At 45.5% G+C, this 26,127-nt stretch overlaps 1 protein-coding gene across 2 annotated transcripts in view; it reads left to right on the forward strand.

Moving 5' to 3' along the window:
• COLGALT2 (collagen beta(1-O)galactosyltransferase 2) overlaps window positions 1–26,127 on the forward strand; it is a 97,930-nt gene that overhangs the window by 40,929 nt on the left and 30,874 nt on the right. For both annotated transcript variants that reach the window (XM_045028753.1, XM_045028754.1), the window contains exons 2-3: window positions 20,170–20,280; window positions 25,814–25,931. In XM_045028753.1, the coding sequence (XP_044884688.1) occupies window positions 20,170–20,280; window positions 25,814–25,931 (229 nt within the window). The remainder of the gene's footprint in view (window positions 1–20,169; window positions 20,281–25,813; window positions 25,932–26,127) is intronic.

Here is a 26,127-nt window from a genome sequence, read left to right on the forward strand (position 1 = left end):
TCTGTTTTTTAGTATTCTTTAGTTTAATTAGAACACCTGCTAATATTTTAGGGGGAGATTTCCACTGAAAATCAATGGGAGTTGGGTGCAGGAGATGTTCAATTTCCAGAGCCAAAAAAATCTTTTCAGTGTCCTCAAATTTCTTCTTGCCTGTTTCCACTTGATTATTCATCTGAGCAGTTTTATCGGTTAGTGTCTCATTTAGGCATTAAAGGAAACAAACCATCCCTCAAGAGCTTTGATAAAGGTAGCTATTGACTTATTAACATAGTTAACTGGTTCAGAGGTCAACAAAAGCCCTGGTCCTCCCAACACTTGCAAATGTGATTGACTTTACTCCCAGGAGTCATCCCTATGAAGTCAAGCATGAACATAAATGTTTTCAGGACCAGGGTCAAATTTTATCTGCATGTTGAATGGTCTCTAATATAGGGGCAGTTTATGGAGAACATGGGGAGGACTGGAGCCAGAAGGGAAGGGGCCTGGAGTGAAGTGGCTGATGTTCCTATGGTTCATTTTCACCTGGGGATTCCCTTTACGCAAAGGGAATACATAGAGAGCCAGTTTTTGGCCTCTAGTACACAGCAGATGTGAGGGGAGGATCAGAGGACTCATTTGGATGGGCTACCTATGGGATATTGATGCCATTGTTATGTTTGTTTCTGAGATGTGACCTGTGCCAATGGAGCTTAATGACATTGAATACATTGGCCTGGATCTATTGTTAATAAATATAAATCTTTAATACCAAAGTACTCTGAGAAATGGAATGGACACCCAAGAAGAACATCTGTAGGGCCAAGCTCCAGAAGGCTGTCTCTGCAGCAGAAACAAGTCACTGCATGGAGGAGGGGAAGGATTTGAGGAGGCCATAGTGGAGCGCCTCATGCCAGTGCATAGCTCATCTCTGTGTGGTGTCTAGGGTGACCAGATGTCCTGATTTTATAGGAACAGTCCTGGTTTTGGGGGCTTTTTCTTATATAGGCTCCTATTACCCCCCACCCCGTCCTGATTTTTTACTCTTGCTATCTGGTCACCCTAGTGGTGTCCCTCTGCAACAGGATTTGGAGGATGGTCAGGAGAGGGGCCAGTGCATCTGCTATGAAGATCCATTGGCCATATCCTGCTCCCTCTAGAGCAGGGGCACAATGCCTGCAGTGGCTGTTTGAGACTCCCCTTCAGATGTGGATAGTGTTACTATATTCAGCCATTCTTCATTACAGATTAAGATGGTATTTTTCCAGTTATATATTAAGGAGATAGTTCTTAGGGAGCAAGTTAATCTCATCTTTCTCTCTATACCGAGCCCAGCCACAGATGCACCTCCTGCTATGACAATCTGTAAAATAATAGTAAAGAAAGAGCCAAGAGTGTCTGAGATTTCTCCACCTGTGCCAAAACAATGAGCCCCCTGTGCATTTCAATATATGAATCATGCTCTCGTTTGTTTACAAGGCCTCTTAAGTGTCTACGTTTTGCTGCTGCCAGTGAAACACACCAACTACAAGCTTCTGAAGAACATGAAACATGGCTTATTGAGGAAACGTACTTGCATTCCTTTTCTGTGAGGTTACACTCTTGTACGGCTGCCCAGCCTGGGGAGTGTGTCTGTCCTTGCTGGCTCAAAGCTCTCATGATCCTTCATTCACATAATCCCCTATGATTTACCTGAGACCCAAACTCTCTCTCCTTCAGGATTATCCTGAGACCTGGAGGGATACACTTAAAGGTGAAATGAAATGAGTTAAAATGAAAACCAATTTATGCTCAGCATTATGGCCTTAATTCAGCAAAATGCTCAAATCCATGAAAAAAGTTAAGCACATGCTTAAATCTCATGACTTTCATGGAATTTATGCATGGATTCATGTATGTTTTGCTGAATTGGAGCCTGTGGGCTGATGCCCTTACCCACTAGGCAAGGGTGAAATAATAACTTTTGTGAAATCCATTGGCATTACCTGGCTAGCTGAATGTGTCCCCTAATGCATCACTGTCTCTGACACCGTAGACAACCTGGGACTAATGGTATCTGTAACTTCACAGAAGAATGGATTCTGGGCTGTCTTAGCAAACCAGGCAGGAATGCTGGATTTCTCAAAGAACAAAGCAAATTTTAAAGGAGATGAATTGTTCTTTACCTGAGTCCCTCCACAGCCTGGTGAGTAAGGGGATTCAGCCCACAGAGCTGGACTTCACTCACTTTTCCTTGTTACTCACCTTGACAGGTGCAGTGAACGTCATTTGACTTGCTGTATTACTGTGTACCTGCTTCAGCTTCAGCTACCATGGTGGGAGCAGAGGAATTGTGATTAATCAACATTTGATAATATTATTTACTCCCTCCAATGGGCAAGGATGGTTTTGTAGCTGAAGTAAAGGACTGGGAATCAGGAGATCTTGGATTCTACTCCCAACCCTGCCAGAGAGTTCTTGTGAGACACTGTGTAAATAACATAACCGCTCTTGGCTTTGGGTTCCCAGGTGTAAAACCTGATTTAGGTGCTGTTAGAGTTATTATCTGGGTAGTGTGCTGAGACCCCTAGGTAGAAGGTGGTATAGCACTGATATTCCTGAAAAATGTGCATGAGTCCACTAACTTACAGTAGCTGCTCCCTGTTAATTCTCTGCTTGCTCTTGGAAAAGTCTTCTCCCTGGGTTTCAGACGTTTTAGCCATATTTTGATATCTCTTCCTTTAGGAAACAAAAATTCTCTTCTAGTTTCTGTCCACTTTATAGTGTCCTAGTCAAGATTTGTCTTTGGTTTGCAGGGAGATGTGCCAGTTGGTTGTTTGGGGATTTTTTAAACTCTGGCAGCAGTCACACACCCCTAATGAAAAGACAGGAATAAATGACTTGTCTGTTATTTATTTACCACTTGTTATGGGAATTCTAAAACCAAATTCATATTTGGCTCATATTAGGATTCTGTTGCTTTTTTGGGGGGGTTACTTTCGGGAGGACTAGTTGTATACCAGAAATAAACACAAAAATTTATCAGGACAGCGTGTTCACCACTGGGCCCGTCTCTCCTCTCACACAGGTGAAGTTACTCCTGATTGACATTATTCATGTGAAAGATGAATCAGGTCCTCTATAAATGCTCCATCTGTAAAAGCCAAACTGTTTGGAGGCCCCGTTAGCTTGAACAGGTCATATGAAGCAGAAGCTACCTAGCTCTGTACCTATCCTGTGTTAGTTTATCCTAAACTATCATAATTAGAATTATATATTAAAAATCCTTCTGTTACCAAATAACATTGTAGATTATTAAAATTTAAATCATTTTTAAAAATCAAATGTACTTTTCATCAGTGACACTCATTTTAGTATTTTATGCTTTGTTAAAGTTGGGTTGTGAAACTAAGCCAGTCAGTTTTCAGGAATCACTGATAAAATTCTCTGGCCTTCATTATGCAGGAGCTCAGACCAGATGATAATAATAGTCTTTTTTGCCTTAAAATATATATATCCATGGGTTTCACTCTCTGCATACAGGGACTGATCCAAAGTCCGCTGAAGTCAATAGAAAGACTCCCATTGACTCCAGTGGGTTTTAGACCAGATTCACAGTTAGCTCCACATTCTGCTCCTGTATCTAAGGGTAGGTCCATACTTACCGCACGGGTCGACGCGGTGAGTTCAACTTCTCGGAGTTCGAACTATCGCGTCTAATCAAGACGTGATATTTCGAACTCCCCACGCGCTCCGGTCGACTCCGGAACTCCATCACCGCGAACGGCGGTGGCGGAGTCGACCTTGGAGCCGCAGAGTTCGACCCCGCCGTGTCTGGACGGGTAAGTCAGTCGAACTAAGGTAGTTCGACTTCAGCTACACTATTCGCGTAGCTGAAGTCGCGTACCTTAGTTCAACAACCCCCCTCCCCCGTAGTGTAGACCAGGCCTTAGTGCAGTGAAGGGCAATGCTTAAATGGAATAAAAATCTGGCTTTAGTTTAACTGTTGGCTTGAATAAAATCATGAAACATTTCCGTTGCTTTCAAGTTTTATAAAATCCTTCCCCTTCCTCCAGAATCGCAGAGAGTCCCTACTGTGGCGTGTTCCGTGCCATGCAGGTATTATAGACCTTCTATGGCACCTCCTCAACTCCTGCCCTCTGCTGCATTGGTTCTGCTGCCAGAAGGCACTGTGCACCCATTTCGGAGTGGCAGGATTTCTCGCAAGTGCTTTTTAAGATCACCTGTGCCAAGTGGCTTACCCAAATCCCCAAGCTCAATGGATGTAGGGCAAGTTCTGGATTTGAGCATGCAAACAGATTAGGTGAGTGCACATCCAAATACCCTTTTGCTCCTGGAATTACCTGTTTTGTGTGTGCCAAGGACAGTTTGTTCAGTCACATACACAGTTTGTGGATATGGGGGGCTGTGCACTAGTTTTGTGGTCATAACTTGGGTGAGTGACTGTCTATTTGTATCCGAGAGTTTTCTCTACCTTAAATCTGAGAATGTGGAGAAACACTTTAAGTGTAGCCTTCTTCAGTACTCCATTGCAAACAGGAAGGACCCTATATAACTATTTCTTTCAACAGCTAACCTGCCACAAACGCTTGAACCGCTCCCCACCCCAGCTCACCTCCGCTCCACCGCTGCCATCCCCCGAGCATGCCGCAACTCCCCTTCTCCCGCCTCCCTCCCAGGCTTGCTGTGCAAAAGTGCTGGGAGGGAGGGAGGGAGGGAGGGAGAAGCGAGTAGCGGCGCGATCGGAGGAGCAAAGGTGAGCTGGGGCCGGCAGGCGCCTGGAGTAACTCTTGTGGGGGGGGCAGGAAACCACTCCCTGCCCCAGCTCACCTCCGCTCCACTGCTGCCATCCCCCGAGCATGCCACAACTCCCCTTCTCCCCCACCCCCAAGGCTTACTGTGGGGGAGCAGAGGTGAGCTGGCGGGGGTGGGGGGGCGGCAATTTTTTGAGGGCCTAGGGGTGCCAAATTCATTAATCCGCCACTGCTTAGAAGATGAATGAGATGATTGAGTGCAGCCTTTCCATTGCTAGCTTCTGCAGCATGATTGTCATAAGGACCTCATTACGGGCCTGATACAAAATCCATAGAAGTCAATGGAGACTTTCCATTAAATATACAGTACGACCTCAGAGTTAGGAACACCTTGGGAATGGAGGTTGTTGGTAACTCTGAAATGTTCGTAACTCTGAACAAAATGTTATGGTTGTTCTTTCAAAAGTTTACAACTGAACATTGACTTAAGACAGCTTTGAAACTTTATTATGCAGAAGAAAAATGCTGCTTTCCCTTTATTTTTTAGTAGTTTGCGTTTAACGCAGTACTGTACTGTATTTGCCTTTTTTGGGCGGGGGGTGGGGGGTGTCTCTCCTGCTGCCTGATTGTGTATTCCGGTTCCAAATGAGGTGTGTGGTTGACAGGTCAGTTCGTAACCTTGGTGTTCGTAACTCTTAGGTTCTACTGTAATGGCCTTTTGTATACAGCTCTAGGGTCTCAACCGTGCTTCTGTTGAAATGAATAGTAAAGCGCCAGTTGACTTACTGGTAATTTGTGCCGGATCAGGCTTTTGGTTAACAGTTCCACTATTTGATCTTTACTGTAAAAGGTCTAAGAACCTTTAAAGCAGTCGTGTAAAGAAAGAGAAGCTGCTCTTACCATTTTCTTCTATTTTGGAAAATCAGTTGCCTACTGTTGTTAATCTGCTTTCCAATATAATATTTTAAAACTACAGCGAACACCATCAGTAAAAGCTCTTCCTCCCAGCCTACCCAAGTGAAGAGTTAGGGAATATTAAATGCAGTAGGAAAACTACTGCAGGCCACTTATGTTAGATTTTTCCACCGCATGTGTTACAATGCTGCATGGAATCTGGGAGGCCAAAAGGCACACAGTGTTCCTTCTGCCCGACAGTACCTTTCCTGCAGTGGTGAAAAACAGCAAAATATTCTCCTGTGCTCTTCCGACACCGCACTTGAGGTAAATAAACTGTAAATAATTTGAGAATTCAAAATAGGGTGCTAAAGGAGTGAAAAGCTGATGGAATTTTTTATACCTTCATTTTTTTTGCAGGGAAGGGGCAGAATTGCCAGAACCTAAATTAACAAACACAAAACCTAAGTTTAAAGAGATATTAGGCTAAAAATACTATGCAGTATTTATAGCAGCAATTTTCCTCACCCCTGTCAGTAATACGCTAATTAAATCTGTGAATGTTTTAAATGGTTTGTCTGCTTTCACCATCTGTGATACTTAGGGTTGGTTGGGGTTTTTGGATGGGGAGGTTGTACTTCACTTAGCTTGGACAGTGGGGGCTGAACTACGTAGCAAGATTAGATTGGTACAAGCTACGTTGTAAATTGAAACCAGTATAGTTGATGTTGATATAACTCCCCATGTGGATGCTCTTATTCCAGTGCAAGAGCGGCATTTTGGGTTTAGATTTCAATTCTTGGGAAGGGGTTTTAGTTAAACTGAAAAAAGTCATTCAGATTGGATAAGAGTGTCTACACTGGGGAGTTATACCAGTACAATTGTACTGGTGTAACTGGTAACATTTCCCATGTGGAACAGGCCTGAAAGTAGAGTATCAGATTCACTTTTGTGACTTGTAAGCCCTGTAAGAGAATGTTTAACAATACGTATCTGTTAACCAAATCTAGATTTGGACTTTAAAATCTCCCCTTTAATGCAAGGGTGAATGACCTGACTTAACCCCTTCAAGAGAAAGGACATTAAATGTTAAAACTTCTACCCTTATTGATAATCACAAGCAGAGCACGTTACTACTTGAATTGAGGGAATTGTCTGTCAGGTGTCTGATATCAGTGCACCGGACAGAACTACCATTGTCAGAGTGGGCCTGTTTCTGTTGTACTAAATGGGAGTTTTGCTGTTGACTTCAATAAGAGCATCATCAGCCCTGTTATTGCCATAGCCTTAAAGCATTGAGGGCTGATCCAGAACCCTTGATGTCAATGGGAGCCTTTTGAAAGGGGAAAATGGTAGTCCAGGGTTTTTCCCTTTGCTCTGCACTGTTGCCCATTCTTGTGAGATCCATGATCACATCTCCCAGTATTTCATGCTTTACTTCAATCCCCAGCTACTGGAGCCATTTCATTATCATGCGCGAATTTTAGTGTTATGGTTTGGGGTGCAATCCAGACCAGTGAGGGATTGTGTCACCACTTGCCCTGCAACCTTGGGTGCTTTACAATTAGGGCTGTCGCTTAATCGCAGTTAATTCATGTGATTAACTCAAAAAAATTAATTGTGTTTAAAAAAATTAATCACAGTTAATCACAATTTTAATCTCACAGTTAAACAATAGAACACCAATTGGAAGTTATTAAATATTTTTGGATGTTTTTCTACATTTTCAAATACATTGATTTCAATTAAAACACAGAATACAAAGTGTACACTGCTCACTTTATATTATTATTTTTATTACAAATATTTGCACTGTAAAAATGATAAGCAAAAATAAATAGTATTTTTCAGTTCACGTCATACAAGTACTGTACTGCAATCTCTTTATCGTGAAAGTGCAACTTACAAATGTTGATTTTTTTTTGTTATATAACTGCACTCAAAACAAAACTATGCAAAACTTTAGAGCCTACAAGTCCACTCAGTCCTACTTCTTGTTCAACCAATCGCTAAGAGAAACAAGTTTGTTTACATTTATGGAAAATAATGCTGCCCACTTCTTATTTACAATGTCACCAGAAAGTGAAAATAGGCACGAGACTTTTGTAGCTGGCATTGCAAGGCATTTATGTGCCAGATATGCTAAACATTTGTATGCCCCTTCATGCTTTGGCCACAATTCCAGAGGAGATGCTTCCATGCTGATGACACTTGTTAAAAAAAAAATGGGTTAATTAAATTTGTGACTGAACTCCTTGTGGGAGAATTGTATGTCTTCTGCTCTGTTTTACCTGCATTCTGCCATATATTTCATGTTATAGCAGTCTCTGATGATGACTCAGCACATGTTCATTTTAAGAACCCTTTTGCTGCAGATTGACAAAAGGCAAAGAAGGTACCAATGTGAAACTTCTAAAGATAGCTACAGCACTCAACCCAAGGTTTAAGAATCTGAGGTGCCTTCCAAAATCTGCGAGGGACGAGGTGTGGAGCATGCTTTCTGAAATGTTAAAAGAGCGACACACTGATGCAGAAACTACAAAACTTGAACCACCAAAAAAGAAAATCAACTTTCCGCAGGTGACATCTGACTCAATTGTTGAAAATGAACATGCATCAGTTCGCTCTGCTTTGCATTGTTATCGAGCAGAACCCGTCAGCATGGACGCATGTCCTCTGGAATGGTGGATGAAGCATGCAGGGATATATGAATCTTTAGTGCATCTGGCTTGTAAATATCTTGTGACGCCGGCTGCAACAGTGCCATGCAAACTCCTGTTCTCACTTTCAGGTGACATTGTGAACAAGAAGCAGGCAGCATTACCTCCTGCAAATGTAAACAAGCTTGTTTGGCTGAACAAGAAATAAGACTGAGTGGACTTGTAGGCTCTAAAGTTTTACATTGTTTTATTTTTGAATACAGTTATTTTTTCTACATAATTCTACATTTGTAAGTTCAACTTTCATTATAAAGAGATTGCACTACAGTACTTGTTTTAAGTGAATTGAAAAATACTATGTAACCCTTCTGCCGGGCCGAAACAATAGCAGCAAGGGCCGGGTTCAATACATAGGGGTCCCTTCCCCCACAACATAATGCAAACCAGCTCAAGCCCCCACCCAGTGACCTGGGAAAATCTTACACACACCCCTGGGCGCCTCGAGGAGGCAATACTTCCCCTCTCGCAAGCACAGACTCTTGGTGTAGCAGAAAAGGTTTAATTACATGAGATAAACAACAAGCATTAAACTGGGAAAATACCTCAACTAGAGTTCATAGGTCAAACCGCGAGCAAAGACCCACCCCAGCAAATTGGGCCGTGTCCTTCTCTTGGGGCCCTTGAGTCCAGCAACCCCCAAATCACCCACAGTCCCAAAAGTCCCACAATCCAAAAGTCTCTGTCCCGGGTCAGTGCAGCCCCAGAGTTCAAGAGTCTCTCTGCAGAGGTCCCCCTCCCCAGCCTGGGTAGAAAGGGGCACCTTACGTGGGTTCGGGGCCAACTGCCCTGCCTCTTCGTGGGGTTCTGCTTCCACTAGTCGTCCCCGCAAACAGCTCAGCTCCGCTTGCTCTGTGGGCTGCTCCGCTCTGCCAGCTGCTCTGGCCCACCAGCTGTCCTGTGAGCCACTCTAGCCGTCCTCACGAGCTTCTTGGCTCCACTCACTCAGGGCTGCACAAACTGCTCCACTCCGCTCTGCCAGCTGCTCTGCTCCACGGTATTGCTTCAGGCTCCCCCACTCATAAGCACAGTACTCAGTGCTCTCAGCTCAGCAAGTCCAGCTCTTCAGTGATTTCAGCTCTTAGTGATTCCAGCTCATAGTAGGGGAGCCCCAGTGAGTTCAGCTCAGTAACCTGTATCTAGATTCTTAAGGGAATCAAAAATTAACTCTGACATTCCACAGTGGAGAGAGGCACCAGTGGAACTGGTGCTTCTGGCTCACACAAGAAGCCTGCACCACTCAGTACAGATCTCTGTCCCCAGCCTCTCTCCTTTCAATGGGTTTTGGAACTCATGTGACCCATCTAGCAAGCGCTATCCAGCTGACAATGAAACCCCCCATCACAAGACAATTTTGTAGTTCCCCATTTACCCAATCAGGGTGACAACATTTCATTCCTCCTGCCCCAATAACAACGAAATTGGGGCTCTCACAGCTGTGAAAATAACCATCCCATGCTGCTTTGCGGTATGCTAAATGGGGTGGGAGTGCCCATGCAAATAACCGAAATACCAATGCAACACTTTAAACTTCGTTCTGCACTCCCCATAATTTACCACCAGATGTCAGGGTGGGGCTCATCCTGACTCTGCTTACATCCTCCCCCCAGCCGAGAATTTGTCGTCCCGATAAATCACATTCCCTACTGTACCAACTTACTGGCCCCCGTCAAACGGCCTCAGATAACCCACTTTAGCTTCCACAAGCCTGTGTGCTAAATGTATTGGCTCCTCACTAGTCACCCCAGGTGCATCATAAGTTAACCGTTTCACTGGTCTTATTACCCTGTCTCGCCTATTGAGAATCTCTGTTGCTGTGGCAGGGGGGACATCCTCTTGAGTAACGGATGGGGAAGTTTCCTGTGAGGCCCCCTCAGATACTGGCATAGGCCCCTGCATTTCTAGTTCTAACAGTGGAGGGTCGAAGGTGCTTGGGACATCTTCCATCTGTATGTCGCCACTGTCCAATAATCTGTGTAAGTCATCACATGGGGGTTCCACCAGTGGCTCAGGAGTGTCAGGGATGGGCCTAAATACTTCTGCCATAGGGTTTAGGGTGGAAGAGGTGGTGCTCTCTTTTGATTCAGCTGATTGAGACTGCAATCTTGTCTTCATCCTAGGATACACCATGGTGGTGTCTTCCTCCTCAGACTCACTCTCAGCTGTGCTGAGTAGGGGTAGGTTAGCTGCCGGGGGCTGGCTGTCCACGTTGGAAGGTGGCTTTGGTACAGCACCTTCGTTCTGCCCAGTTGCCCTGTTGTGGCCCATCTCATAAGGGCTGCCCACCAATTCCCCCACCGGGAGCAAAAGGTTTCTATGCACAGTCTTTGTCTGCCCTGGACCCTCTTCAGGTTTGATCTTGTAGACAGGCAGATCTCCTAGCTTCTCCATCACCAAGTAAGGTATTGCCTTCCATCTGTCAGCTATCTTGTGTTTGCCAGCAATACCCAAATTTCGCAGCAGGACTCTGTCCCCTGGCTGGAGCTCTTGCAGACGTACCCTAGCATCATATCGATGTTTGTTGCGGTCTGCATTCTTCCGAGCTGCAGATGCAGCTAAGTGATAAGCATCCCGCAGCTTTTCTCGTAGTCGGGATACATATTGCTGATGAGTTTCATAGCTGTCTCCATCCTCGGATACACCAAAGCACAGGTCTATGGGTAATCTTGGTTCTCGCCCAAACATCAAGAAATATGGGGTGACTCCCATAGCGTCGTTCTTGGTGGCGTTGTAGGCGTGCACCAGAAATGCAACAAGTTGGCTCCAGGTTGCCTTCTGCTCTGGCCGCAAAGTCCCTAACATATCTAACAGAGTTCGGTTGAACCTCTCTGGCTGAGGGTCACCCTGCGGGTGATACGGCGTTGTCCTTGACTTTTTAATTCCTGCTATCCTTAGCACCTCCTTTAGAAGGTGACTCTCAAAGTTTCGTCCCTGATCCGAGTGTATCCGGGCTGGGAAGCCATAAACTGAGAAATATTTTTCCCACAGTACTCGTGCGACAGTGGTGGCCCTCTGATCACGTGTGGGATATGCCTGCGCATATCGCGTATAATGGTCGGTCACTACTAGAATGTTCCCAATATTCCTCTTGTCCACTTCTAAAGACAAGAAATCAATGCAAACCAGCTCCAGAGGTTTGTTGCTGGTGATGTTCTTCAGATATGCAGCCCTCGTGGGCAGAGTTTTCCTTTGGACACATCGAGCGCAGGTCTCACATTTCCTGCGAACATCTTCAGTCATCCGGGGCCAATAGAACCTACTGCGGATAAGTTCCAGGGTCCTCTCCATCCCTAAATGTCCAAAGTCATCATGCAGGGCCCTCATGGCCAGGCCTCTGTACTCTTTTGGCAGCACTAGTTGGTTCTGTTGCCTTTGTAGAGGGTCTGTGGTCACACGGTGTAACACTCCCTGAATCAGTTTTAGCTTGGTCCATTCTCTCAACAGTAGTTTGCCCTCTGGGGTAGGTGGAACAACCGCAGCTGGGCCTCGCCCCTCCCTTTTGGCAAGTAGCGTATCACGAATGGAAATATCTTGCAGCTGGGCTTCCTGCCAGTCAACTGCATTGAGCACGGGCAGGGGAGATTGGTCCAAAGCAATATAGTTCACTGAAGCAGAAGGCATACATTCAGGGGGCAGGCCCAAAGCTTCAGCAACGCATCCATGAAGGCTCTCATGGGTCTCCGGCTCTCGGCGACTCACACTGCAAATAGCTCTCACTCCATCCGTGGGTATCACAGAAACTCCTGGTGCTTGTGGACGCCTTGACAATGCATCTGCATCTACATTGCTTCTCCCTGATCGGTATTGAATGCTGAAGTCATAGCTAGCCAAAGCGGCCACCCATCTTTGCCCTGTAGCATCCAGTTTAGCACTTGTTAACACATAAGTCAGTGGGTTGTTGTCTGTCCACACCTGGAACTGAGCACCATACAAGTAGTCTCGAAATTTCTCAGTGATGGCCCATTTCAAGGCCAAGAACTCCAGCTTGTGGGTGGGATAGCGGGTTTCACTATCAGACAGTCCTCGGCTGGCAAAGGCTACAGGCTTACGCTTGCCTTCCACCTCCTGGTACAGTACTGCTCCCAGACCCTCCAAACTGGCATCAGTATGCAGGATAAATGGCTTGCTTGGGTCAGCAAAGACTAGGACAGGGGCATGAGTTAGGCAAGTAATGATTTCTCGAAAAGCCCTTTCACATCTCTCATTCCACCGTGGCCCAAAGGGTTCGAAGGGGCCATAGTGTCTCTGCACGGAAGGCCCTTTATTCTTGGTCTTAGATTTGTTCTTGCTGGACTGATATCCCCTGGTAAGATCATTGAGGGGTTTTACAACTGTAGCATAGTTTTTCACGAATCTGCGGTAGTGGCCACTAAACCCAAGGAAAGTCTTGAGTTCTCTGTAGTTGCTTGGACGGGGCCATGTAGTGAGTGCTTCTATTTTATCAGGATCAGTACTCACACCCTCTTGGGACACGATGTGGCCCACATACTTCACCGAGGTCCTGCAGAACTGGCATTTGTCAATGGAAAGCTTCAAACCATACTCCTCCAACCTATCAAGCACTTTAAGAAGTCTTTCTTCATGCTCTTCCAAAGTTCTTCCAAACACAATTAAGTCATCTAAATAAACTAACACTTGCAGTAAATTCATGTCTCCCACAACTTTCTCCATGAGACGTTGAAATGTGGCAGGTGCTCCAGAAATCCCTTGGGGCATGCGTTCGAACTGATAAAACCCTAATGGGCAGATGAAGGCTGTCTTCTCCTTATCTTCTTCACCCAGAGGGATCTGGTAGTATCCACTCCGAAGATCCAACACAGAGAACCACTGGCTTCCCAGCAAACAGTCTAAGGCATCTTGGACTCGAGGCATTGTGTACTGGTCAACCACAGTACGGCAGTTCAGGGTGCGGTAGTCAATACACATCCTGATTTTCCCATTCTTTTTACGTACCACCACAATGGGCGAGGCGTATGAGCTGCGGGACTCTGTAATGATGCCGTTTGCAACCAGCTCTTGAAGATGTTGTTGCACATCTTCCATCTCGGAGAGAGCAAGCCTCCTAGATCTCTCTCTGAAAGGTCGGGAGTCATGTAGTCTGATGTTGTGCTCTACTCCTTTTGCACATCCCACATCCCACTCATGCAATGAGAACACCTTGGGTCTTTCACAAAGTTTCCTCCTCAGGCGATCTTTCCACTCCTCCGACAATGGTGAATCTCCAAAGTCAAACTTTGCTGGGTCTATTGTCGGAACTTGAGTCTCACACTGGGGTTTCACAATTGATTCAGGCTCAAAGAGGTCTGCTATCTTTTGTCCTTGCTTCACAACATCTCTACTTGTTTCATTGGCAATCAGTATAGTCACCTTTTCCTGGGCTTCAGCAGGTAGGGTTATGACTCCACTGGGGACCAGCACTCCTTCCGGGAGCTCTCCTTCAACTGGCTGCTCTATCATTGCTAGTGCCCCTTTACTGCCTTTCAGCCTGGTACTCATGACAAGCACTTCTTGCTCTGTCCTTGCGGGCACTACTAAGGGGGTTGTGCCCATGTACTTCAGTGCCCCAATCGGTAGCTCAGATGTCTCCTTTTTAGCACTCTCAATTTTCCTATAGGCTTCAGCACAAAGCGTATGGATCATCAGGGTACTCAGGTACTGGTCCCCAGCCCGTCGTCTGCAGTAATCCGCGAGCACCTTGAAGAGACTGGAGTTGGTCCCTATCAGCACAGACACATCAGAGGTCCCTTTAGGGTAAGGGCATATTAAGGCAGCTGTGTCTACCTCTTCCCTTACCCCAGCAACCTCCTCTGGGAATTCCAGGTGCACTATGACATACCCTTGGTAGGGGTATTCATCCATGCTGAGGCCACACAGACCAATGCCAGTCAGTGGCTGTATAGGCAGGTGCCTAAGCATCTGTTGGTAGAATGACTGAAATATAATAGTCACTTGAGATCCAGTGTCAAGCACGGCTTTACACTCCACCCCTTCAATCCTCACCATGACCTCTGCTCGCGGCCCTATCAGTCCTGCAGGGATCCCAGCTGGACGGTCTCTTTTGGGGGAATCTTCAAATCCTGTAGGTCTAGGTGGTCTCCATCCCCAGACCTTCTGGCCGCTACTGGGTCTCTCCCAACTGCTCCTCAGCTTTTCATACACTAAGGAGGGGTTCTCTTCCTTATGGCAGTTAGCAGCACTGTGCCCATCCTGACCACACCGGTAGCAAAAGAATTGCCCTTTCCCCCTTCGCCGGGGTGGGACAGTGGCTCTAGATACTGACTTCTCCATTGTCACAGTCTGAGGCTCCTTATTCCTGGAAACCTTAGCTCGGTCAATGATGCTTTGCAGTTCAGCTATCCGTTTCGTCAGGACCTGCATTTGTTGGGCAAGTTCCTCTGTGGTGCTCACCATCAGTACACTGGCCATTTGCAGTGGCGTTGTGCTGCCTGGTTCCAATGTTTGGGCTTCCCAACACTCGCTGACAGTCTGCCTTTCTTCCTCTTCCCTGACCTCCTTTATCAGCTGGGAGTAACTTGGGGGATGTTCCTGCCGTTCTCTTAGTCGGAGATGCAGTAGGATCGCGTTCTGATACTGAGTCCCTCTTACAACTTGAGCCAGTCTGGTCTGATCCATCTGCTCAACAGTCACTGCTCCCCTCATAACAGCTATTTCTTTTGTTTTTTACAGTGCAAATATTTGTAATAAAAATAAATATAAAGTGAGCACTGTACACTTTGTATTCTGTGTTGTAATTGAAATCATTATATTGGAAAATGTAGAAAACATCAAAAATTATTTAAATAAATGGTATTCTATTATTAACAGCACGATTAATTTTTTTAATTGCTTGACAGTCTTACTTACAATGCTTTGCTGCTGTAGCAGCGAGCTTGGGACTCTCATAACCAGCCTACCAGCATACAGGTCACACTCTGAAGTGTCTGTATGCTAGACAGCCCTCGTTCAGCAGTTCTCATCCTAGCTGCCTGTCCACAGCTCCATGGCCGCACTTTGGCTTCCACCAGGCTTGGTTACAACAAGGAAGGGGACCCAACACACTCTCAGTCCTGAATTCCCCCAAAACCGTGTGCTCTGCAAATGTCTAGCCCTCTCCTGGGCAGCTCAGAGAAATAATAAGATTCATTTGTTCTTGTAAAGAGACAAAAGCAGCTTATTAACCTAACTGCACTGTTTACCTAATACGTAAAAATAGACTTTCATTGTGTCTGCCTGAAGAGCGGGATGGTCAGAGAATCAAATACACGTTCCGTTGTCTCGGTAAGATCTGTTTACCAACTTTCCTTCATATGCCTGGTTTAAACACACTTTATTAATAAGTCCAGCGTATATCCACAACTCTTAATACACACTGCATCCATACATCACCCAAGAATATTAATGATCAGTGAATTATTAGTTTTCAAATGATATCTCATAAGGCATATTTTGTAATAAGATTATTACAGCAGTTTGTAGGGTATGAATGACCGGTGCTTATGGTCACTCAGCTTACTGTCTTTTTTAAATGAAAATTTCTAGCCCTTGTGGTTGCAGAGAAAATCTTGAAAACATGACCAGAATGCACCGTAGAGGCTGAGAAACCAGAAGAACACGTTTCTTATTTTTTTTAAACATCTCATGGCTTATCAGCCAATCTCATGGTTTTGGGGGGCTCAAACCATGATTTTTGATTGTCTGGGATTGGCAATATTGTATAGGTTATTCTACTACACTTTAGGTAAATCAAAGGACAGGAATGGCTAAGATGGTCCAGTGAGTTCATCAGCATGGCCCTAGGCCTCTCTACTCTTTCATACAGCGATGCAAGCCATGCAGACTAAAGGTCCCAGCATGCAGTGCTCCATCTCTAGCTAAGCAGCTCAGTTAGCCTGACCAATTGGATCAGGATGGGGCATTGTATGCTGGGAACTATAGCTCTGTGCCAGCATGGCCATATTAACAATGGAGTTACGGACTCTTGCCATCTGCTCCATGGGATGCAAATTTGGTGGAATTCCTGAAAACTTGTTTTAATGCAGCACTCGGGCAGAATCTGGATGCCCGATTTAGGATCTGTAGCTATCTTTAGAGTTTGATTTTGTTTTTACTACTTTACACCAGCAGGGGGCAGTCCAGTCACCATTCTTAATATGACTTTATGGCTGGTCACTGTAGAACTTTAATGAGGATTGTGTGCTGTCTACATACTGGGTGTAAACTGTGCTGAAATTTTGAACTTAGAAGTTGTCTGTCACTCATGAAACGCCATTGAAAGCTGGGGTCAGGGCAACACCAGTACGCCCAAGCAAATGCTGCTTTAAAAAAAAAATCAAGCTGTTTTCTCAGTGTCTATTTCAAAAGAGGCTTGTTTAGTGCAGAGCCGCATTAGGATGAGTTTTTAAAATGTCAATAGTTTGAGCACAAAGAAGGCTCCTCTACAGTGGAGAATATTGTGTGTAACTGAAGCATCAGGACTGGCTAGTGTGAAACTGTGCATCCTCGCAATGAGTCCTCTGTCACTTGCATTTATCCCTGCACCACCACAAAGCATTCTAGTAAATTAGTCCATGTTTGTTCAGACAGACCAAGTACAGCATACGCTTTTCACAAATTGCCCTGTCAATGTGCCTCAACCCCCTTCTGGCAGGAACTGTTTCTGTAGGGGAGAGTATAGCCCATTCTCCATGGCCGTTCAGTGCACCACCTCAGACAGCCAGTTAGGAAGCAAATGATGGTGGTGTTTTTTGTGATGTGGACACCTCTGCTCTTGGAATTGGACTGAGACTATTAGACTCCTTTCCCTTATGCCACGGGAAACAATGGGAGAGTAATCTCTAAATTAGAATTGGAGAGCTGAGGTTAAAAGGCTTTGGATCGTATTACCAATCTGCAACCTACTGGATGTCCCAGTCTCCCCTAAAAGGTGACTGTGCAGAGATTGTTCGTTTGATTACAGAAAAGTAGAGTTAATAAGGGAAACGCATGTAGAAACAGTAGAAACCTGTGTTGATGTTTTGTTTGGTGGTTTGGTTTTTATGCAGTGGTTGTCATAAAATAGTCAAGATTTCCCCACTGTTTCCAGACAGAGATATTGGAGACACCACAGTCACTTCTGTTATATCCTTGGGGCAGCCGGTGTAGGAAGCAATCACTTGAGGCCAGAGAGCAGGCAGCTAACCAAAACCTCCATTTTATTTACAGATATACAGAGAGCTCACTCAGCCGGTTGAAACCGGTTGAGCTAACCCATAATAATCTAACTCAGTTGCCATAGCAACAAAAACCATGACAACCAAATACACAACAACTTCTTATCCCAAAGATAGATGCATACTGCTGTGGTAAGATACCACTGTGTGAAAACAATGGGTAAATGCTGACTTTTAATGGTGTTAAATGTAAATGTAAATAGTTCTGAGAACAATAACAAAAATAGCTGTTGGGAATGGCCCATTTTTGAAGCTCTAAATTGGAAAAAGTAAAGGTTTGCCAAATTGCTAGTCACCGAGCATGTGTGATCCAAGAAGTGACTAACTTTGTTGTGTTTGAGAGTTTAAGGCTTATAAATGCCACTGGATGGACACACCTGGAGACTGAAATCCTTTATCTGAGACAAATCCCTGTCTCAGTGAAGTTACTGGCAAAACTCCAATGGGAACAGGATTTAGTCCCTAACCCACAGAGTAGGTACAGCATAAACTCCAGCTATGCAGGCTTCCCTCTAGTGACCTCTCTGATGACCTAGCGATTCCACCAGCTTCCATTTCATTTCACCCCTCAGCCTCCCTTTGGCGAGTGCCAGCTAGTGCAGCTTTTTATGGAGGCTTTTGTGAAGAGGACGCTTGTCCAGTAGAACTGGACCGAGATCACAAATGCATTTTTGTCACATAAACTGGTGTTTGTGTTGATCGCAATGTTTTATGAAAGACCCCAGCAATTAGTGTAGCACAAGTCAAGTGTTTATTTTAAAAAAGTGCTCCATCTTGGCACAACACAGAGCACTGCATGCTGAACATGTGGTCTGTGTGCGCTGGCACCTCTCTCAAAAACAAGGACAGTTATGGAGCTCATTGTAGAATTCCATAGGCCCCTATAGTTGCATCCCTACACTAACAGACAGTATGAGCAGACTTCTGTCTCCATGCTTGGACTGGAGCAAGCAAGGAGGTGCTATTGATATAAGTGTGAATTAGCTGCTAATGGGGGAGTTGTTGTAACTCTGTAAAACACAGCCTATGTGTCTGTCTGCTTAACCCATAAGGACGTCTGTTCAGCTAGCCAGCGTTTATTTCCAGCCTCCAAGAACAGACCTCATGTCTGTAGATCAACAGCTGGGAAAGGGAACGTTCCCTCGTATTAATTTTTTTTAAATGAAATTGCTTTTCCTCTGTTAATGACTATCTCAATATCTTCCTACTTCCTTCGCTTTGCTCTCCCCATGAATGTCGATGCTGCTGACATTTTGGGGTTGTGTAGTTCTCAGGGCGGAGTGGAGAAAGAGTCCACGCTCGGCGTTGGCGTAAAGTGAGAGAGCAGCCCCACGGTAATAAAGAGGCTGGCCCGACACCAAAGCTTCAACTCCCCTCTCCAAACGACAGTCAAACCCTCTTCTCCCTTCCATGTACTCAGCAGGATAGAAAAACTGGGGGATGTTGTCAAAGGCACAAAGGGGAGTTAGGTACCTACACAACCTGTCTTGACCATATTGTGTGCCTAACTCTCCCTTGAAAACCTCCTCTCTCATCAGGACTAACTAGGTCCTTGTAGAATGTGAAGAGAGGCACACTTGGAAGCTCTTAGGGGAAGGCATGTCTTTTTGTTCTATGTCTATACAACGCCTACCACAACGGGGGCCTGTCCCACGACTGGGGCTCCCAAGTGCTACCGCAACACAAATGATTGCTAATGCAGGGCCACTAAAAAGAGTGCGCTGGTATTTTAGGAATGTGGATTGTAAATGTTAGACAACCCTTGAAGCTATTGGTGCAGCTGGCTAAAACCACTACTGTCTTTTGTTACAGGCCGTGGCTTTTTATATTCATTGAGGGAAACCAGGAGCACCAATAAGACTCCTAGGATTGGCACTGGGCTATTACAGACTCCAGTCTGTAAGGTTTCCTGCAAAGGACCCAATCATCGTAAATTGCATTGGAAATAGAGCAATAGGGAAGCGGTGCTCAGCTTAGGGAGCATGAAGGGCTGAATCTTCCCTGCTGAGATTTGATTCCAGTGGGGCTATTTTATACCCGATTCTTTCGACACAAGTTGTGCACACATGCAACCTCAGAAAAGCAGGTGTCAGAAACAGTTGAAGAAGCTGCTGGCCTTCTCCTATGGACTCCTGAGCTCTGGGACCCTCCCACCGTACAGGGTCCTAGATCCAGGGCTCCAGCCTGAGCCCTAATGTCTACACTACAATTAAACAGCTCCTGAGTCCGAGCTTTTAGCCCGGGCCAGCTGACAGTTTTTAATTGCAGTGTAGACATACCCGGACAGGTGCTGCAGAGGGAATCCCACGAGGGGAATCCTAAGGGGGGGTTGAATGGATTTGTGTGTATGTCTCTTACCAGGATTTGGAACTATACACACACTTCCAGTGCAGATTATATGAGCTCCTGGCAGGCCTAATCTGTCCTAGGCTAGGACAGGAGGAAAGTTACAGGGGTGCCAGCCAGCATACAGGTGCACTTTACTATTTATACACAATATATGTCCACCCATTTGAGGGCATTTCTTTGTCAAGAAAGAATCTGGTCCTACTCTGTTCAGCCTGTGCCTGCTAGTCAGATGCTACATTAATGGGATTCTTTGTGCCCTTATTTCTCCAGGGCAGCCACTGACCATAACGTTGATAACACCACAGAGATCCTCAGAGAGTGGCTGAAGAATGTGCAAAAACTGTATCACTATGTGGAGTGGAGGCCTATGGAGCAGCCTCAGTGAGTATCATGGCCAGTGATTTCCTAAACGGTTTGGGGGTTTCAATATCAAGATTATAGAAATCTTTAAACCAATGGTGGTTTAAACAAATGATTGTTGCAGGATTTACACTCAGATTCTTTAAGGCCCTGTCTCAGCAAAGCACTTAAGCACATCTTTAACTTCAGTGGGAATACTCGTGTGTTTAAAGTTAAGGACTTTGCTGGATGGGGACCTATCAGCAGAAAGCAGTTCTATTCAGTCATTTCCCATCTGAGCCTGCCTTCCTTGCACACCCAAAAGATCTCCCCGAAAGGTACAACAAATTAAAGATTGGTTCCTTATTTTCCAGGAGACTCGCAGAAACATGCTCCATCTCCCCAACCCTGGTCAAAACTCTGTCCCTGGCTTTCAATATTCAGTAATTTTCCATCCAGGGAATTAGTGCAAGCCCCAGGAAGGAATCTTGAGGGAAACTATTATTTACTTAGAATCATAGAAGATTAGGGTTGGGAGAGACCTCAGGAGGTCATCTACTCCAATCCCCTGCTCAAAGCAGGACCAACCCTAACTAAATCATCCCACCCAGGGTTTTGTTAAGCCAGGCCTTGAAAACCTCTAAGGATGGAGATTCCACCACCTCCCTAGATAACCCATTCCAGTGCTTCACCACCCTCTTAGTGAAATAGTTTTTCCTAATATCCAACCTAAACCTTCCCCACTGCAACTTGAGACCATTGCTCCTTGTTCTATCATCTGCCACCACTTTGAACAGCCTAGCTCCATCCTCTTTGGAACTCCCCTTCAGGTAGTTGAAGGCTGCTATCAAATCCCCCTCATTCTTCTTTTCTGCAGACTAAATAAGCCCAGTTCCCTCAGCATCTCTTCATAAGTCATGTGCCCCAGCCCCCTAATCATTTTCATTGCCCTCCGCTGGACTCTCTACAATTTGTCCATATCCTTTCTGTAGTGGGAGGCCCAAAACTGGACACGATACTCCAGATATGGCCTCACCAGTGCCAAATAGAGGGGAATAATCACTTCCCTCGATCTGCTGGCAATGCTCCTACTAATGCAGTCCAATATGCCGTTAGCCTTCTTGGCAACAAGGGCACACTGCTGACTCATATCCAGCTTCTTATCCACTTTAATCCCCAGGTCCTTTTCTGCCGAACTGCCGCTTAGCCAGTCGGTCCCCAACTTGTAGCAGTGCATGGGATTCTTCTGTCCTAAGTGCAGGACTCTGCACTTGTCCTTGTTGAACCTCATCAGATTTCTTTTGGCCCAATCCTCCAATTTGTCTAGGTCACTCTGGACCCTATCCTCTAACTTGTCCAGGTTCAGGTCCCTCTGTATCCTATCCCTACCCACCAGCATATCTACCTCTCCCCCCATCTTAGTGTCATCTGCAAACTTGCTGAAGGTGCAATCCATCCCAGCATCCAGATCATTAATGAAGATGTTGAACAAAATTGGCCCCAGGACCGACCCCTGGGGCACTCCACTTGATACTGGCTGCCAGCTAGACATCAAGCCATTGATCACTACCCGTTGAGCCCGATGATCTAGCCAGCTTTCTATCCACCTTATAGTCCATTCATCCAATCCATAGTTTTTAAGTTGCTGGCAAGAATACTGTGGCAGACCATATCAAAAGTTTTGCCAAAGTCAAGAGGTATCACGTCCATCGCTTTGCCCATATCCACAGAGCCAGTTATCTCATCATAGAAGGCAATCAGATTGGTCAGGATTGACTTGCCCTTGGTGAATTCAGATTGACTGTTCCTGATCACCTTCCTCTCCTCCAAGTGCTTCAAAAAGGATTCCTTGAGGACTTGCTCCATGAGTTTTCCAGGGACTGAAGTGAGGCTGACCAGTCTGTAGTTCCCTGGATTCTCCTTCTTCCCTTTTTTAAAAATGGGCACTATATTTGACTTTTTCCAGTTGTCCGGGACCTCTCCCGATCGCCACGAGTTTTCAAAGAAAATGGTCAATGGCTCTGCAGTCACATCAGCCAACTCCCACAGCACCCTCGGATGCATTAGTTCTGGACCCATGCACTTGTGCATGTCCAGCTTTTCTAATAGTCCTTCACCTGTTCTTTCACCACTGAGGGCTGCTCACCTCCTGCCCATATTGTGCTGCCCAGTGCAGCAGTCTGGGAGCTGACCTTGTCTGTGAAGACCGAGGCAAAAAAAGCATTGAGTACTTCAGCTTTTTCCACATCATCTGTCACTAGTTTGCCTCTCCCATTTAGTAAGGGTCCCACACTTTCCCTGACCTTCTTCTTGTTGCTAACATACCTGTAGAAACCCTTCTTGTTACCCTTCACATCCCTTGCTAGCTGCAACTCCAATTGTGCCTTGGCCTTCCTGATTATACTCCTGCATGCTCGATCAATATTTTTATACTCCTCCCTATTCATCTGTCCAAGTTTCTACTTCTTGTAAGCTTCCTTTTTGTGTTTAAGCTCACTGAAGATTTCTCTGTTAAGCCAAGCTGGTCGCCTGCCATATTTGCTATTCTTTCTGCACATCAGGACAGTTTGTTCCTGCACCCTCAATAAGGCTTCTTTAAAATACAGCCAGCTCTCCTGGACTCCGTTCCTCCTCATATTAGCCTCCCAGGGGATCCTGCCCATCAGTTCCCTGAGGGAGTCAAAATCTGTTTTTCTGAAGTCCAGGGTCCATATTCTGCTGCTCTCCTTTCTTCCTTTTGTCAGGATCCTGAACTTGACCATCTCTTGGTCCCTGCTGCCCAGGTTACCACCCATTTCTACTTCCCCTACCAATTCTTCCCTGTTTGTGAGCAGCAGGTCAAGAGGAGCACAGCCCCTAGTTGGTTCCTCCAGCACTTGCTCCAGGAAGTTGTCCCCAACACTCTCCAAAAACTTCCTGGATTGTCTGTGCAGTGCTGTATTGCTCTCCCAGCAGATGTCAGGGTGATTGAAGTCCCCCATGTCATTTGGAACCTTCTGTTGTCCGAAAAAAGCCTCGTCTACCTCATCCTCCTGGTCTGGTGGTGTATAGCAGACGCCCACCATGACATCACCCTTGTTGCTCTCACCTCTAAACTTAACCCAAAGACTCTCAACAGGCTTTTCTCCAGTTTCATACTGGAGCTCTGAGCAATCATACTGCTCCCTTACATACAGCAAAACTCCTCCATCTTTTCTCCCACGCCTGTCCTTCCTGAACAGTTTATACCCATCCATGACAGTGCTCCTGTCATGTGAGTTACCACACCAACTCTTATTCCAATCACATCATAGTTCCTTGACTGTGCCAGGACTTCCAATTCTTCCTGCTTCTTTCCCAGGCTTCTTGCGTTCATGTACAGGCACCTAAGATAACCAGCTGATTGCCCTACTTTCTCAGTATGAATCAGGATGCCTACCCTGTTGCACCTTCTCCTTGTTTCCTCCCAGTATTCCACTTTCCCACTTACCTCCGGGCTTAGGTCACCATCCCCCAGTGAACCTAGTTTAAAGCCCTCCTCACTAGGTTAGCAAGCCTGCCTGCGAAGATGCTCTTCCCTCTCTTCGTTAGGTGGATTCCATCTCTTCCTAGCAATCCTTCTTCCTGGAACAACATTGCATGGTCGAAGAATCCAAAGTCCTCTCTCCGATATCACCTGCGTAACCACCATTTTATTCGATGGTCCCTACCTGGGCCTTTTCCTTCAACAGGGAGGATGGATGAGAACACGACTTGTGTCTCAAACTCCTTTATTCTTCTTCCCAGAGCCACGTAGACTGCTGTGACCCACTCAAGGTCACTCTTGGCAGTATCATTGGTGCCTACATGGAGAAGTAGGAAGGGGTAGTGGTCCAAGGGCTTGATCAGTCTCAGCAGACATTCCGTCAGATCCTGAATTCTAGCTCCAGGCAAGCAGCACAGTTCTGGAATTTCCTGGTCTGGACTCTTTCCCTCTTAGGAGGGAGTCCCCGACCACCACCACCTGTCTCCTCCACTTTGGGAGTGGTGGTCTTGGAACCCCCATCCCTACGACAATGCATTCCATGCCTTCCGGTCGATGGGGGTCTCCTTCTGATCCCTTCCATCAGATGACTCTTCCAAACCATTCTCCGCCATAGTACTTAAGTCGATACTTAAAGGGACACTGTTGAGTTTAAAGAAGATCATAGAAATGTAGTGCAGGAAGGGACCTTGAGAGGTCATCCGTCCAAGCCCCTGCACTGAGGCAGGACCCTAAACCTAGACCATCCTTGACAGGTGTTTGTCCAACCTGTTCTTAAGAGTCTCCAGTGATGAAGATTCTACAGCCTCTCTTGGAAACCTATTCCAGAGCTTAACTAACATTAGCGTTAGAAAGTTTTTTCTAACATCTAACCTAAGTCTCCCTTGCTGCAGACTAAACCCATTACTTCTTGTCTTTCCTTTTTGTCCTACCTTTTTAACATCCATATTAAAGAACAAAAATCTTCACCTATTAACAAGATTTCAGATAATGAAAGTGAGAGGATTTTTAAAATCTAATTTAATTTCCATCCTTTGTGCTGTGGTTTTTTTTTTTTTTTACTTATTTGCATTTCTCCCAGGTTGGACAAGGACACCGAATTCACATTTGTATGCAATCACTTTCTCATTCAGGGTCTTATTCCACAACATAGTGCTCTGGTGTTTGACTTGCAAATCTTGCAGGGCAGTGTTTGCTTAATTTTCAATAACAATCCTCTTTCCACTGGACTTTTTTCATTTTAATCTTAGAAACTTTCTCCTTTAGGTTTTGTAAAAAAAGTTTGCTTTTTAGTGAATATGAATTTTTCAGAGCCAGCTCCTCAACTGTTGTAAATTGGCACAACTCCGTTGAGATCAGTGAAGTCTGATCTGTTTATATCAGCTGAGGATCAGGCCCTTGGTTTCTTTCTTTCTTTCTCCCACATCCTTATCGGTAATGAAGATTCTGCTATCAGAACACAAACTCCAAGCCTCAAAACCATTAAGCACATGTGTAACTTGACTCACAAGATTAGTCCCATTGAGTTTAGCATTAAGTGTTAGTTTGTCAGGATGGGGCCTTAGGTAACAATGGCTAATGATGTACAAGCCATGAAAGAATCCAGATCACTCTCCATGAGCTGTGTTGGCTCTGCTGGGTGTAGGGGAGTAATGTGAACAGATGTGACTCTTAATATCTAGCAGGGAGTAGATATATGAGGTCAGATCCTCAGCTGGTATAAATCAACATGATTGCACTGACTTCAGTGGAATGACACTGGTTTACACCCAGCAGAGAATCTGGCCTACTGAATGAAAAGCTGTTTTTGACATCACTCCTTTTTCACTGTAGCCACATGTGAGACAGGAAATGCTGTAGCACGGTGTGTTCTGCAGAGCCTTGTGTACAAACTCCAGGAATAAACTTTTCCTCAGAACCTGCCTTTTCATTTCTGCTCTCCTACCGCCTGGGTCAGTTGAGGTGACTGTCTGTTTTCCTTTTATGCTGAAGTCAGAAGGGAAATGTCATGGCCAGGGGTGCTGCAGCATGGACAGAGCCAGGAGGCAGTAACTGTTTGTTTTTCGTTCATAGGTCTTACCCCGATGAAATTGGGCCAAAACACTGGCCGAGCTCCAGGTTTACCCATGTGATGAAACTCAGGCAGGCAGCTCTGCGAACTGCAAGAGAAAAGTGGTCAGACTACATCATGGTAAAAGAGAGGTTTGGTTTATTAACTGCAGTTGGGCAGAACATTTTCAGGCAGTCATTCTGCAGCCATGCTCGGAGTGGGGGAAGTGGGCAGAAAAAAAACATCTCTGAGCTCTGATCAGTCCCACAAATGGCTGCCAAAAGTTCCTCCCTTCTAAAAGAAGAGCTCTTTGTTTGCTCTGAATTCGGCTTGAAAA

The sequence above is a fragment of the Mauremys mutica genome, chromosome 8, assembly GCF_020497125.1.
Source record: "Mauremys mutica isolate MM-2020 ecotype Southern chromosome 8, ASM2049712v1, whole genome shotgun sequence".
NCBI lineage: Eukaryota > Metazoa > Chordata > Testudines > Geoemydidae > Mauremys > Mauremys mutica.